We start from the raw sequence: 17,240 nt of genomic DNA, 5'->3' as shown, positions 1-17,240 counted from the left end.
TGATTCACAGAACAGACGAAAGTTATTTTTATGGGCGGAACTTCACATAAAATAGTACACAAGAAAAATAATATACATTGAATAAATCTTTAGTAAAACCGTGTTAGAATCGAAATAATTCGTGTTCTTTATACTTTGTTGTTGAATAACTCACGACCGGAAAATTAGATGCGTGGTTTCAAATGCTTCGCTCTCGTGATTAAATCCCTACGCATCTAAACTATCGGCCGTGGGTTATTTGACAACAAATTATTTCTTAATTATTTGGTTTGTTGTTGTCAGTAGCCAACCTACGCACAGACATTTGTTTGGTTCAGTGCATGTTTGTAAGCTATTATCGAGTCGACATCAATTTAAAACATCGGTATAGACTTACACAGATTAATAATATTGACAACGATGAAAAAAGTCTGATAAAACAGCACACGAAACAACAATGAAATACCAAATGATAAAACCAGTTGAGAAAACTCGTTCCGTTTAAATAAAAATGCCTAAAGGAATTTTACTTGTACATGTATTATACCACCTTGAATGGCAAAACCAATGGTATATATTTTAACACAATTTGTCATGATTTCGGAAATAAATTTTCGGATACTTTTCCCAATTTATATCCGGACCGATTGATGTTGCGGGAAAATATGATCCCTGATTGTAATAAAATTACCAAAAAAAAAGTCAATCCATGAAAAATCAAAATTGTACTATAGTGAGATTTAACCAGTCATTAAATTTATGTTAACAAGGATCCAGTAGGGGACGTAGAAATCGCCATCACCCTTGAATATAGAGAATAATAGGTTGGTGACGTGGATGGAGAATGGTTATCTGGCAAGTCGGAGGAAGTTATCGGGTGAGCCGAAGGCGAACCCGATAAGATCCTCCGACGAGCCAGATAACCATTCTCCATCTACGTCACCAATCTATTATTCTATTTATCCTGTCACATTTACAACATTCCTTGAAATATTTAATTTGGGAAAAAACACGCCGCAGCAAAAACATTGTGACGTCACGTCATGCAAAACGCTAAGGCTAGCTTCCGTCTTGTTAAACAACACAGAAATCGTGTCAATCGTTATTAATGCAATACACAAAGACGAAATTATGCTGTTTAAATAATAAATTTTGAAACAAACAGTACTTTACACGTATGTTGTAATTTTTTTAATTGAAAACAAGTATATTTCATAAATAGAAAATAGTACAGGCGTGCGCATGCGCGGACAGCAACTGACGGATATTCGAGGTCACATGGTCAACTAGCCTAATATCTTTTGGGATATTAGGTTACCTGGTTATCGGGCTGATTTAAAGGCATGTGACAGGATAATATTGGATCTTTGTATTGCTCTATTAGCGTGCCAACACCTGGGGACGAAAAGTACAGTACAGACATTTGCTCATATTGGGGACATGATTGTAATGAAGATGAATAGCCTTCCAGAACAAATTTGGAGCCTTGGTCAGGGAAAACAGGGTTTATTGCATGTGCACTAAGTGTCATCCCCACTTCTCAATCAGGGATGACAATCTGCTTTAATGGAATTTTTCAATAAATGAAGGTCTCTTCTAATGGAAAATCCTGTGAAGGCAGAGAATGTCGTCCCTGAGTTGCACATCCTAATCTAGAATGACACTATGCACATGCGTGAAGTCCAATTTTTGCAGATTGCAGCTCATTGGAATTCTGTTTTATTCAGGAGTCTGCCATCACCCTGAGAGACAAGGTGTCCACGGTGATAGGCAACATGGAGAAGAACTGGAACTGTGATGCTGAGATGCAGGACCATGAGAAGAAGCATATCCTCAAGTTGTACAGGGAAACCATGCTGAGGGCATATGAGTTTGGGTTTGAGGTAGGTAGTTGTACAGGGATACCATGCTGAGGGCGTATGAGTTTGGGTTTGAGGTAGGTAGCTGTACAGGGAAACCATGCTGAGGGCTTATGAGTTTGGGTTTGAGGTAGGTATCTGTGTAGAGAAACCATGCTGAGGGCGTATGAGTTTGGGTTTGAGGTAGGTATCTGTGTAGAGAAACCATGCTGAGGGCGTATGAGTTTGGGTTTGAGGTACTGTGAAACCATTTATTTTCGTCGGCACAAAATTTCGCCCTTTTCATAAAAATGACTATTTCGTCCGCTCTTAAATTCGCCCATTTCTGGTTTTGAAAAACAAACAAACAAAAACGTCCGATTTGTTTGTAATACATGTAATACGCGGTTGCGAAAAAATCGTGCTGGGGAAAGAGAGGTGACACTTGGTAGTCACTTGCAGGAGGTGGGCCTTGTTTGGCATATGCCAATTAACAAGTCTGTTATTTTAGGTGATAGTAACTGTCCCTTATTATTTTATGTCATTGACACGTTCTTTGTTATGATTAGCGGATAAGTGGGACTGAATAATCGTTAATGAGTATTTTAAACAACGAAGCCAATTGCCAATTAGTCTTTTTCCATTACTATCACGGTCAAACTGATAACAATCTTACCTTTATCGGCGCCAATTAGAGAAGGTGCGAACATTATGGGTTATAATTCGCGTAAGCAAATTATTTTGGTCATATTTCATTAAAGTTTCAAGCGTTTTGCATCTTAATATTTGATCATTTTAAGTACAGTAATTTGTCTGAAATGTCACTGTTAATGTGGCTAAAAACAGGTCCTACACCTACCCGTTCACCGTCTGTCCCAGGTCTACCCGATCCTGCAAATTCTGCATCACAAAAAGAAGCAGGCACAACTCAGGCTGCTAACGATGCTGTAGAAAAGGTTCTTGTAACAGAATCACGGAAAAGAAAGCGTGGCGAGTACTTTAATTATGACTACGAAATCCGTGCCAAGATTGCTCGCTATGCTATCGATAATGGTGTAGCAAAGGCATCCAGGCATTTTTCCGCAGACCTAGCCCATAATGTATATTATACGAAAGAGGATCTAGTTTGTTAAGTGGTTTTTTTTCTGAATGGAACGCTGCATTTATTGATAAACAACAGTATTAAATCTATAAAAAAAAATGTTTTTGTTATAAAAAAAAACCAAAGGTACGGGTTATATATATATGTACAAAAATAGTTAGATGCAGTTAAAACCAAACAACCAAACACAAATCAAAATGTTCTTTATTAATTTGTAACAAAGCGCAGAATATATTTCAGTTAGGTGTTGATCACACATCGTCATATTTTAATTGCGTTTAATAGTATTGTCTTTAATCCGGATTCGCCGCGTGTAGGCTGTATAATCTGCAACACCCCTTAAAAACACAATACACACAATGGGTAATAAAGTTGTTAACAATTAGCGCTAATCAACACTATTATACCTAAATGAAGTTGACGCATTCGATACAGCCTTATTGCATTCGCGTTTTACAGGAAATGTCAGTTGTCAGTACACTGTATAATGAACACCCCTTTGTGTCAAAACCGGATTTAACTTGAGTGTGAATAGTCAACTGTTTCATGTTCTTTGTATCAATACCATCTGTGTATCTGTATTATAAGTATACCAGTCAACAAACAAGGTGCGCGCTTCCGCATATGGGTATTCGGACGTTCAAAAAATTGACCTACGGTTTAGCGTTCATGCCGTCGAACGCATTAAGCAATATAACTCGGTTTTTTTTCACTATTTCTTTATTTGCAAAAAATACTAGTGGCTTATAACTTACCTTGCAAATTTTTTTCTCGCATTTTGCGAGTGTGCGAGTGTTAATTTCGAAGCCCTGTGTATATGCCTGGATTACGCTGGATTTAAATGCCTCATGCCTACGGTAATTCAGTCTTATTTGTTTCAAATATGGGACATGATTGTTCGTTAGGATCTTGAATTCGTCCATCGGTCGAAGGACGAAAAAGGCGAAAATTAATATCGGACGAATAATAATGGTTTCACAGTAGGTAGTTGTACAGGGAAACCATGCTGAGGGCATATGAGTTTGGGTTTGAGGTAGGTATCTGTGTAGAGAAACCATGCTGAGGGCATATGAGTTTGGGTTTGAGGTAGGTAGTTGTACAGGGAAACCATGTTGAGGGCATATGAGTTTGGGATTTGAGGTAGGTAGTTGTACAGGGAAACCATGCTGAGGGCGTATGAGTTTGGGTTTGAGCTAGGTAGCTGTGTAGAGAAACCATGCTGAGGGCTTATGAGTTTAGGTTTGAGGTAGGTGGCTGTACAGGGAAACCATGTTGAGGGCATATGAGTTTGGGTTTGAGGTAGGTAGCTGTATAGTGAAACCATGCTGAGGGCTTATGAGTTTGGGTTTGAGGTAGGTAGTTGTACAGGGAAACCATGCTGAGGGCTTGAGTTTAGGTTTGAGGTAGGTGGCTGTAGAGGGAAACCATGCTGAGGGCATATGAGTTTGGGTTTGAGGTAGGTAGTTGTACAGGGAAACCATGCTGAGGGCGTATGAGTTTGGGTTTGAGGTAGGTAGCTGTGTAGAGAAACCATGCTGAGGGCTTATGAGTTTAGGTTTGAGGTAGGTGGCTGTACAGGGAAACCATGTTGAGGGCATATGAGTTTGGGTTTGAGGTAGGTAGCTGTACAGGGAAACCATTCTGAGGGCTTATGAGTTTAGGTTTGAGGTAGGTGGCTGTAGAGGGAAACCATGCTGAGGGCATATGAGTTTGGGTTTGAGGTAGGTAGTTGTACAGGGAAACGATGCTGAGGGCGTATGAGTTTGGGTTTGAGGTAGGTAGCTGTACAGGGAAACCATGCTGAGGGCATATGAGTTTAGGTTTGAGGTAGGTAGCTGTACAGGGAAACCATGTTGAGGGCATATGAGTTTGGGTTTGAGGTAGGTAGCTGTACAGGGAAACCATGCTGAGGGCGAATGAGTTTAGGTTTGAGGTAGGTGGCTGTACAGGGAAACCATGCTGAGGGCATATGAGTTTGGGTTTGAGGTAGGTAGCTGTACAGGGAAACCATGCTGAGGGCATATGAGTTTGGGTTTGAGGTAGGTAGTTGCACAGGGAAACCATGCTGAGGGCGTATGAGTTTGGGTTTGAGGTAGGTGGCTGTACAGGGAAACCATGCTGAGGGCATATGAGTTTGGGTTTGAGGTAGGTAGCTGTACAGGGATACCATGTTGAGGCATATGAGTTTGGGTTTTAGGTAGGTGGCGGGTGTGTGGTGCAACTCATGAATACTTAAAAAAAAATACCATAAAAGTGGAAAGTGTTGTCAATGATAAGCATTTGCAGACTGAACAGGCTAATATGGGACAACTTTGTATGCCTATGCATTAAACCCCATTTTGGTATTTACTAGGGATGTCAACAAATATCTGAGTATCGGAATATTCGGTCCCGGACCGAATATTCGGATACTATTTTCCGAATCAAATATTCGGAAGAAAAAATCGAGTAATTTCAAAGACTTTGTATTCGTTAAAATTGCTTCAAACATTGTAAAAAAGTTGTTCCTCGTGTCATAATGTTTATTCCGGTATGCGCGATAATGTGTCGCTATGGTGATGACAGTATACCGGTCATAAATCCCGCTAATTGCCTAACAAAGACAGTCACTTTGTGTGAAAATTATGTTAGGTGCAAATTGCGTCGGCAATCAAAACACCGACCTGCACTTGATCCAATGACTCGAATTACATTTAAAATTATCAAAGATTAAATGAGTAAAGGAAAAGCCGACTTGTAAAAAAACAAATAAGACCGTATGGCAATTAAAACACCGACCCGTCTTGATCTAATAACTCGAATTACATTTAAAATGATCAAAGATTAAAAGAGTTTAGGAAGTGCTGACTTTGTGTGAAAAACAAAGAGATTGTATGGTTATAATCACGTTGTCCAATCAATAAAGCTTTTAGAAAATTATTTACTCAACCTCTAATGAGTATTTGCGTATCATATGGTCCAAACTTTAATTAATTACTCAATATTTAATCAGGTAATATTCTTAAAGAAATGTTTTTGGTATTTTCGCCCTCATTTAATTGAAAATATTATCATTGCTACACGCATAAAGTAAATCTCTGTCCAATCAAAATGCCACCTACGCATTCCGCTTCTTGGAAGTATCGTTTAAGTTCAGCTTAAATTATATTTAGATTTAACTGTTTTGTCATGTAATTATTTTGTCGTAATGTACATATTATGTTTCTTGTTCTATTGTTGATGTACAATATAAAAAGTTTAAAAACAGTTTTTGTCATTCCATTTTAACAATAAAAAGTAATCAACAAAATCAGCTTCGAATTAGCGACGGCAACGCTGTGTCAATATTTAGTCACTTCCGAAGAACTTTCGGTAAAAATGAAAGTAGAATTCATGGAGTAATGGTACGGTAAACAATGTTGATTTTTTTTCCCGATAGATGTTGACCGAATATCCCAATATTCGTTTGGAAGGGTGACCGAATATTCGAATACCAAAATCGGTATTCGTTGCCATCCCTAGTATTTACAATATAACATAGCATAACATAATGAGCCTGTCCTTTTGGAAATGTTTTGTATGCTAGTCCATTGTTACAATACTCCCTGTTACTGTTTAGGTGCTTAAAATTATTCCCCATCAAAGGGGGAGGGATATAGAATTGGCGTTGTCTATCTGTCTGTCTGATACAAACTTTTAAGGGCTTTATCTCAAATATTATACAAGATTTCAACATGACACTTCATGGCTGTATAGATATCAATGAGGAGAATTTCAATGCATAAAAAATAGCCCCATTAATTAGTTCTGCACCCATCAATAAACAAAATGTATTTGGCGGGGGATATCAATTCGAGGACTTTGCTTGTTTTTAAAAACAATTTAATTTCTATGCAAAGTCTTTTACATTGATTGCTGTCCCTACAGTACATGAAGGAAGTCACAAGACTAGTCTCCGGGGAAACCCGTCACAAGCTGGGCCCCGGCTCGATGAGCTTTGCCAAGGACTGGATGAAGTTTGTATCTGAGAAGTGTGAGAGGGGGCGTGGCATGCGACCTCGCTGGGCCAACCAGGGGCTGGACTTCCTGCTGATAGCCTGCGAGCCTCGTAACCTGGCCGCGCTCACAGAGCAGGAGTATAAGGTAGGGGATAATATGGGGTTGAGTTCTTGAAGAACTGGGCTTAATGCATTTGTGTAAAGTGTCATCTTAGATTAGCCTGTGCAGTTTGCACCAGCTAATCAAGGAGGACCATTTCTGCCTACTTTGGATTTTCGTTTTAAAAGAGACAGTTTGAAAGAAAAAAGTCCATAAAAGAGGAAAATTTTGCCCCTAATGAGCTTGTGCAGATTGCCTTGGTTAATCCGGGATGACACTTTATGCACATGAATTTACTGTTATCTTAGATTAGCCTGTGAAGTCCACACAGGCTTATCAGGGATGACACATTCCGCTTTTACAGCATTTTTCAATTTATGAAAGTCTCTTCTAAACAAAAATTCAGTTCAGCCAGAAGTGTAGTCCCTGATTAACCTTTGCTGACTGCACAGGCTTATCTGGGACAACACTTTACGACCATTCATGAAACACTGTGTTCACAGAACGAGGCGCAAAAGTATTACATTGTACGTCTACCTTTCAGGACCTCCAGGAGATGTTGAATGATTTTATTACACATCTGATAGGCAATGCAGATAAGGCATCGCATTTTGGAGGTTGGTATCCAATAATATTTGAACCACGCTCTTGAGATAACAGGGCTTAATGCATGTGCTTTAAATGTCGTTCCATATTAGCCTGTGCATTCTGTGCAGGCTAACCAGGGATGACACTTTCTGCCTCAATTGGATATTTGTTGAGAAGACACTACTTTTTAATGAAATATACGATAACATGGGAATATGTCACTGATGAACCTGTTCGAATTGCACAGTCTCATTTGAGAGGACATGTTACGCACATGCATTTACCCCAATTTTTCCCAGGGCGATGCTTGTTTTCAAAAGTATAAGGGTATTCCACTACGGACCGATTCCCCACGATTTGTCCCGATTTCCAATTTTGTTGAGGTCTTGGACATTCATAGCTCAATCAGCGAAGGTCCTGACTCATTCGTATCTAGTCGTGGACTGTTTGTAATTGATTCCTGCCACTCGTGAGCTCCAGAAAAATCATGGCCAGATTTTAAACGTGTTTAAAATTTGGCCAGGACCTCCAAGACTGAATTTAATCGCAGTTGACTCGTAACAGCTTTGAATTGCGTTCTTGGGCGTCGTAATGGAATTGTAGGTAATTCGTGACTCAATTGGGAAATCGGTGATCACGTGATCTGTCTACAAATCAGCTCGACTTTGTCAAGACGCTCAAGAGTTCACCCTTGCGAGCCCGCTAAGATTCTCGCGATTTTGTTACGAAACAGTTACGTTTCGGAGAAAGGGTGCGGTATATAAACAGAGCTTTTCGTTTTTTTCAGGCATTCAGTTGTTAGGGCTTTGTATGAATAACAGGTTATTTGTTTATAATCAAAAATGGCAAGAAAAGGCAAAGGCAGGAGGAAGATAAGTAAGAATACAATCGAAGAAGAAGGCACAGAAAGTTCTCCGAAAGGAGCAACTCCGCCTCCTATGGATTTTGAAGATGAACACTTGGTGTTGATGTTCAAGCTATAGTGTAAATACTACAGCTGCTCTTCGTCAAACTTCCATTTTTGATTTGGCGCCAAAAAAAAACCCGGAGGCCTTCTTACACATGTACATGAACATAGAAGAATGTAGGTCACATTGTAAAGAATGATCAATACCATTAGGTATTGGCGCCTAATACATGAGTGCATTTGATGAGGTCCTAGCTCAATCGTGACCGATCTGCATCGTTTGTAGTGCAGTCACAGTAGATTCTTACACATCGTAGTGAAGTCGCGACCCTATTCGCAAGACTTCAACCGAACCCCACGATTCGTCGTAAATCAATCGTACCAGTGTCGTTACTGAATCGTAGACTTTCACGAGTCTTCCCGATTCAATAAAATTGATAAATTGTAGGGAATCGTGGGCTTGTTTTTGTAGTGGAATAGGGCCTTTAACTATAATAAAATCTCATTAATTTAGTCCAAACACATGCACATTATTTTTTTCATTTTTTGACCGGTATTTGTGATATTTCAACTATATAAAAACATTTATATGAAATTGTAGCCAACATTAAGATGACAGTTGTATGTATATAATCTGTTTTCGTAGGCTCGTCGAAAACAAGACACAGCAGTGAGACAGTCCAGAGCCATCAGTACAGCCGCCTGACCTCATGGCCCCTCCCTCATTCAGACACCAAAATGTCATGGTCACACTCCACTAAATCTTTCCTGGAACCAGGGAGGCCTCAGACTGCCCCAGTGACATCACAGGAGGCCTTCACCTCTACACGTATGTTGATAGTATAAGTCGGGTTCTGAGAAAACTGGGCATAATGCATGTGCGTAAAGTGTTGTCTCAGATTAGCCTGTGCAGTCCGCACAGGCTTATCAGGGACGACACTTTCCGCTTTAGGGTATTTTTAATTTCAATGAAGTGCCTCTTTACTGAAAATCAAGTTTAGGCAGAAAGTGTCGTCCCTGATTAGCCTGTGCAGACTGCACAGGCTAATCTGGGACAACACTTTTCGCGCATGCATTATGCCCAGTTTTCACAGAATCCGACACTTATATCTGTATTTTTTTTCAGGATGTATGATTATTATGAATTTTTATGCACCAGGAAGGCATACTGCCAATTGCCATGTCTGTTATTTCGTCTGTCTGTATATGGTTTACTTAAATGACACTTTTTATGCCCCCGGTAGGGTGGCATATAGCAGTTGGACTGTCCATCAGTCAGTATGTCTGTCCGTCTGTCCGAAAAAAACCTTTAACATTGACCATAACTTTTTAAATATTGAAGATAGCACCTTGATATTTGGCATGCATGTGTATCTCATGGAGCTGCACATTTTGAGTGGTAAAATTTCAAGGTGAACATCATCCTTTAAGGTCTAGGGTCGATAAAACAAAGTCAAGGGAAGTAATAAGCTTTAAATGGACATAGTTATCTGACCTGCCCACGTACATATTTTTGTTACATAAATCAAAGCGGCGCAGAAGGCGGCATTGTGTTTCTGACAAACACATTGTGGTAAAAGGTCAAGGTTATCCTTTACGGTCTACGGTAAAAAATACAGATTTAAGTAAAGTAATAAGCTTTAAAAAGGGAGAAAATTATTCAATATTGAACATAGCCACTTAATATATTTGGCATGCATGTGTATCTCATGGAGCTGCACATTTTAATGGTGAATCTACAGTCACGGTAGTGGCTTTTAATTATTTGCTGCTAAAAATGGACATTTGTTACACACAGTTATTTTCAAGGGAAGTAATTTATATAATAATAAATCTCCTATTATATATACTGTACAGATTTATTATTTTGATTATTTATAACCCAAATGATAGATTTGTCAAAGTTTTTTTTTTAATGATATAATGATAATTTCTTTGATGTTCATTACATACCTGTGGACTTATGTCCATAGATACATGGTCAACTCTGGCTATGATCTCTTTTAAACCACAGGCCTTAGTTGTCAGTGATGTCTGACATGGTCATAATTGACTGTGAGACCCTCCCCCCCACCCCTGGTTGGATTTGACAAAATTCAAGTGACAAACTTATCTCTTGTTGTAAAACAAAATCACCGTTATCAAGTTACAAAGCTTTGATACTTACATTCATATTATCTATGAACATTCAACTATCCCATATCACCTGATCTAATTTTGACCTTGACATTTACATATTTATGGACTAATACAGACTGTTCAAAAGTTTGGTTATTCCAAATTGACATGTTTCCTCTAACATCAATACTACATGCATCAAAGCTTATATACTTGCATGGATGTTATCTATAAAAACTATCAATACTTTCAGATCACTATTTCCTCCTTTTTACCATGACCCTTACCTTTTTTAGCTCACCTGAGCGATAGCTCGGGGTGAGCTATTGTGATCACTCAGCGTCCGGCGTCCGGCCGTCCGTCCGGCCGTCCGTCTGTCTGTCTGTAAACAATTTGTAAACATCTTCTTCTACTAAACCATTTAGCCAATTTCAACTAAATTTCATGTGGAGCATCCCTAGGTCATGGGACAAAAGAATTGTTAAAAAAAATTTGATCACATAACCAAGATGGCCGCCATGACCATATATGGTAAAAACCTTAAAAAATCTTCTTGTCAGAAACCGCTCATCAGATTTTCAAAAAATTTCACAGGGATGACCTTTGAAGGCTCCCCTGAAAAAGTTGTTCAAAGAAATTTGATTCGTCAAAAAACATGGCCGCAGGAGCTCGTTGAACTTTGCATGTTTATTCATTTTTGCCTATTTTGTGAAAACTTTCAAAAATCTTCCACATTTTTTGTCCGATCCTTTCCAAATTTGCACAGTGTCTTTATATCAATGAGGACACGAACCCTACAAAAAATGAGCATTATTGGTCCATGAAGTACAGAATTACCTCCCCTTGAATTGAGAAAATGGTGTTTATGCAATAAAGTCCAAATTTTTTCATCCAATTCTTTACAAACAAAGGATTTAGCATTGTTCAAACAAGGGAAGCCGTGGTGTAATGGATATGGTGTCCGCCTTGCGACCGGGAGGTCACGGGTTCGATCCCCACGGTGGGAGCGTTCTTTAGATCTCCCCATAAGACACCAAGTACTGGTTCTAGGCCCAGGAAACAGACTCGAGAGCGTTTATATAAGCCTAAGGCTTTCAACGCAATCGAGCTAAAATAAATAGGTTTAAACTAAACAAGGGAAACAACTACGGTTTATGCATGTTCTTTTTATTACAGATTTGCCTCCCTTTAATTCATTCAAAATCTCATTTTACAGCAGAGATTCCAAATCTGACCTGTAAATGAGCCCCATATTTAATGCCAGTGCTAGGTTACCTTTTCCCATTTGATCATTCTTAAGTATTGGTCTTGTAATGCTGCTACTGCTTCTGCTACTGCTACTTCTACTACTACTACTACTACTACTACTACTACTACTACTTCTACTACCACCACCACCACCACCACCACCACCACCACCACCACCACCACCACCACCACCACCACCACCTCTGCTACTACTGCCACTACTACCACTACTACTACCACTACCACTACTACTACCACTACTACTACTACTACTACTACTACTACTACTACTACTACTACTACTACTTCTACTACTACTACTACTACTACTTCTACTACTACTACTACTACTACTACTACTCCTACTACAACTACTACTACTACTACTACTACTACTACTACTACTACTACTACTGCACCACCACCACCACAACCACCACCACCACCATTCACAGTGACAAAAAACGTATTCACACAATGGCTGCTACTACAACTTATAGCCCATATAGGGGGGCATGCATGTTTTACAAACAGCCCTTGTTTCTATGGGATTTTAACCACAACTGTTCATTTTTATCTCCGACATATATTTTTAGGTCACCTGTCATGAAGTGACACGGTGAGCTTATGTGATCGTGTGATGTCCGGCGTCCGTTGTGCGTGCCTGAGTGTGTCCGTGCGTCCGTCCATCAACAATTTGTTTGTGTAGACAGTAGAGGTCACAGTTTGCATCCAATCTTGATGAAATTTGGTCAAAATGTTTATCTTGATGAAATCCGGTTTGGGATTGTATTTGGGTCATCTGGGGTCAAAAACAAGGTCACTAGGTCAAATAATAGAACAACCTTCTGTAGACAATAGAGGTCACAGTTTTCATCCAATCTTTATGAAATTTGGTCAGAATGTTTATCTTGATGAAATCTGGGTTGGGATTTTATTTGGGTCATCTGGGGTCAAAAACTAGGACACTAGGTCAAATAATAGAAAAACCTTGTGTAGACATTAGAGATCACAGTTTTTATCCAACCTTTATGAAATTTGGTCAGAATTCTTGATGAAATCTGGGTGGGATTGTATTTGGGTCATCTGGGGTAAAAATCTAGGTCAAATAAATAGAAAAACCTTGTGTTGACAATAGAGGTCACAGTTTTCATCCAATATTTATGAACTGTGGTCAGAATGTTTATCTTGATGAAATCTGGATTGGGATTGTATTTGGGTCATCTAGAGTCAGGAACTAGGTCACTAGGTCAAATCATAGAAAAACATTGTGTAGACAATAGAGGTCATAGTTTTCATCTGATCTTAATGAGTCAGGTGAGCGATTCAGGGCCATCATGGCCCTCTTGTTTGACATCATCCTTTGTAAACCCAAAATGATTCTTCCTTCAAAGCTTTTATACTTACATCTTGTAACATCTTGTACATCTTGTACATCTTGTAGATGTGAACATCTTGAGTAAACCCATATTATCTTACGTCCTTTTACCTTTACATTGGTACTTATTCATATCGGCCAAAGAGTCAGAGTGTATTGAACGCAGCATCTTGTCATTTCTTTTCTCAAACCCAACAGTAGTTCTCTGTTTTTTTACTAAACTTAAAGAAAACAATTAAGATTACAGTATTTTTTCCAAGGGTTATTATAGATAACAGTGATTGTTAAAAGTATCAACCAAATTTGATTTATTTAATGATTGGTTTACCTTACAGCAGATATATCAGTTTTACAATCATCTCTTGTTGATTTTTTCAGAAAACGATTGCTTTTACCCAACAGCAGATTTATCCATTTTTCAAACAGCTGTTATTGCTTGTAAATTTGTGTTACATGAACGCCACTGGTGTACATATATTTTGTTACATGTATATTTTTTTCTGTCTTCAACGTTTAAACTAAAACCTTTAGATCAATATGAAGTACATGTATTTCATGATTGTCAGATTTATCATTACTAATTATCACATGGTTTCTTCCTGAAATATTATGTTTTTGAAATGACTAGCTTGAAATTGCTACTCGCTGTGTGCATATATTTTGTTATCTTATTTGCCGTAAGGGTACTTCTGCCTCTCAACAGTTTGTATATCAAAGTGATGATTGCAAGCTTTGCTGTTTTTAACTTGAAAAACATGTTCCCATACCATTGCTTGTTGATGAAAGACAAAGCAATTGATTTGAGCCACATTCTATAGAAAACATGGTTTAAGGCATGTGTGTCAAGTTTTGTCCCAGATGAGTTTGTTCAGTCCGCACATGCTTATCAGGAACCCCACTTTCCCCCTGTGGCATTATGTCTAAAAAGAGACTTTATTTAAATGGTGTTCACCTGCTAATCTGGGACGACATTTTATGCACATGCATTAAGCCCAGTTTTCCCAGAATGAGGCTCATTTGTCTGTTTAAAACAGGACAAGTGATTCCTTTTTGTTTTAATTTGTGTATCAGACTTGCGTACCATGCACTCAGTGCCCTACCTTGACTCAAGCGATGCGCCCGACCATTCCGTTGGTAAATATACTGTTGACCTCAACCACAAGCATGCAGTGTTTGGTGCTCACGGAGAGTGGTTTTGGCTGTCATGTTGTGAGATCCAGTGATGTTTGTCTGTTCTGTATAATCCAGTGCTTGTGATAATTTCCTGTAGTCCTCCTAATCGCCATAAGCTCAAAGCAAGGATATTGTGAAAGATATTTTACTCTCTAATATGGATTTTTTTTTTTTATGAATCAGGCCCTAAAACAAATTGTAAATTAATTATATATCACAAAACGTCAGCTTAAAAAGCTTGTATCCAGAAGTCTTGTCATGCTGAAGTGTTGTTCATTCCAACAAAACTTAATATTCATGGCAGTATTTTCTTCAGTTGTAAGACAGACAAATGTACCATTCTATTCATTCCTTAAATGAAACTGATCTGTTTTGCCAGTAGAAATACTGCCTGAAGTGCTTTTGACATTTTGCTTTTAATTGAGAAGGATGTATAAAATTGAGCTGCCCTTTAGGAAAATTTTACATAATGCATTTGCATTATGTGTAGTAATTTATTGGCCACACAGAGTAATAATGGATGACACTTTTGGCCTACATTGGATTTTTGCTAAGAAGAGACCAACTCTAAACAAAATATTTCATAAAAGTGGAATTCACAGGTCAATCTGGGATAACCTTTGACGCAAATGCATTAAGCATTGAGTTTAAGTGTGAAAGGTAACAACAGTGGAGCAGCTGTAGTTCCTACTTGTCTTTTATATTGTGGAAGTATTTGTAGGCCGCTTTATGATCATTAGGACATGAACTAAAGAACCAACAACAAAACTTTCATGATTGACCATTTCATTGTGTGCCATTTTAAGTCAGACTATTGTCTATTCATAAAGCATGAGCTTTGACAGGCCTGTCAAATGTTGTCATACAATCATGTTGTGAAGAGAGCACACACTGTTGCCCCTTTTCTCAGGAACAAAGGTAGATCGAAGATCCGACGGTAATCTTGAAGTTGACATTCATGACGGCGATGAGGGAGGCATTGTCTTTGAGGTGCACCGTGGGCAACACAGGGGTAAGCTGAACTTAGACTTCTGGTATCCGTAGGCAACACGGGTGTAAGCTTAACTTAGACTTCTGGTAACCATAAGGCAACACAGGGCAACACAGCGGTAACCTGAACATAGACTTCTAGTAACTGTAGGCAACACAGGGGCAAGCTGAACGTTGATTTCTAGTAACCATTTGCAACACAGATAAGCTTAACTTTAGTAACCATATGCAACACAGGGGTCAGCTGAACTCATACTTCTTGTAACTGTAGGCAACACAGGGTAAGCTGAACTTAAACTTCTAGTAACTGTAGGCAAAACAGGGGTAAGCTGAATGCTGACTTCTTGTAACCTTAGGCAACACAGGGGTAAGCTGAACTTTGAAATTTAGTACCTTGTGGCAACAGAGGGGTAAGCTGAACTTAGACTTCTAGTTACCATAGGCAACACAGGGGTGAGATGAACTATGACTTCTAGTAACTGTAGGCAACACAGGGGTCAGCTGAACTTAGACTTCTTGTAACTGTAGGCAACACAGGGGTAAGCTGAATGCTGACTTCTTGTAACCTTAGCAGGGGTGTCAATTTTCCGGATTATTCCGGAAATCCGGATTTGAGCCGTCCAGGGTTGATTTTGAGGTGAATGTAAATCCGATGAGTTTGTTTAAGGCGGGTGGGGGTAGGGACAAAATTCTTTTAGTGCGGGATCATTTCAGAACGAATATTGTTATAGCATCGTCGGCATTCCGGACAATTGCGCTTGGTACCGATTTTATTTATTGATATCTGATTGGTAAGCGGCTGGCACTGACATGAGCAGGCACTGGCAAAGTAAAGCACTGCAATATCATATTTTAAAACAATATGTTAATCAAATTATATATTGACTGCGTATTTGCTAGGTTACTGGTTACTGGTTTTCATTTTCTGCAGTAAAACGATATGCATATTTTATTTCATTTGCAAATGATGTATCGCGACATGTTTTCGGACAGTCGTTTTCGGATACGCTTGTTTGTTAATTACATTTTGAAGTTCTTAATATCATTTGTTTAGAATGCCAAATACACCTGCGGTGTTACGGATGGTTTGGTTAATAATATTTCGCATTGTACTCACCAGAAATTGCACCTAGAGAGACTATAAAAAAAGAACAATAAGCTAGGGCTCGGGGGGTTGGGCCCTCTCTTCCCTTTATCCTACGGCTTAATTTTCCGGATTTCAAATTTGGGCCAATTGACACCCCTGCTTAGGCAACACAGGGGTGAGCTAAACTTTGACATTTAGTACCTTGTGGCAACAGAGGGGTAAGCTGAACTTAGACTTCTAGTAACCATAGGCAACACAGGGGTGAGCTGAACTATGACTTCTAGTAACTGTAGGCAACACAGGGGTTAGCTGAACTTAGCTTTTAGTAACCATTGGCAACATAGGGGTAAGCTGAACATAGACTTCTAGTAACCATAGGCAACACAGTGGTAAGCTGAACATCGACATTTAGTACCTTGTGGCAACAGAGGAATAGGCCCAACTTTGACTTCAACCGTAAGTTGGACTTTGACTTTAAGTAAGCATAGGGGACTTGGGTAAAGTGGAATTACCATATACAACAGTGTAGTAAGTTAAATTTTGACCTCTTGTAAACAAGTAATTAAGTTGTTGCCACCTTACGAAACGAAGGGGTAAATTCAGTTTTGATCGTCAGTTTTTATTGGGTTAGTTTACCAGTTATAAAAATAACAAAATATAATGGTTGAGAAATAAGTTATGTACAGGTAGATACAAATATTGGTAACAAATAATATGTTGCACTTTAAGTTTGCAATTTGCGCAGACAAATAAAG

At 38.9% G+C, this 17,240-nt stretch overlaps 1 protein-coding gene across 1 annotated transcript in view; it reads left to right on the top strand.

Annotated features, from left to right (window-relative positions):
* The window catches only part of LOC127850929 (mitogen-activated protein kinase kinase kinase 4-like), a 54,734-nt gene extending 39,001 nt beyond the window's left edge, over positions 1 to 15,733 (top strand). The window contains exons 12-16 of the mRNA XM_052384332.1: positions 1,707 to 1,862; positions 6,826 to 7,041; positions 7,541 to 7,613; positions 9,138 to 9,320; positions 15,319 to 15,733. Of these exons, the coding sequence (XP_052240292.1) occupies positions 1,707 to 1,862; positions 6,826 to 7,041; positions 7,541 to 7,613; positions 9,138 to 9,320; positions 15,319 to 15,452 (762 nt within the window). The 3' untranslated portion in view covers positions 15,453 to 15,733. The remainder of the gene's footprint in view (positions 1 to 1,706; positions 1,863 to 6,825; positions 7,042 to 7,540; positions 7,614 to 9,137; positions 9,321 to 15,318) is intronic.
* The last annotated feature ends 1,507 nt before the right edge of the window (positions 15,734 to 17,240 follow it).

The sequence above is a fragment of the Dreissena polymorpha genome, chromosome 11 (assembly GCF_020536995.1).
Source record: "Dreissena polymorpha isolate Duluth1 chromosome 11, UMN_Dpol_1.0, whole genome shotgun sequence".
Classification (NCBI taxonomy): domain Eukaryota; kingdom Metazoa; phylum Mollusca; class Bivalvia; order Myida; family Dreissenidae; genus Dreissena; species Dreissena polymorpha.
Note: the sequence above shows the minus strand (reverse complement) of the source record. Positions and strands in the feature narration are given on the sequence as shown.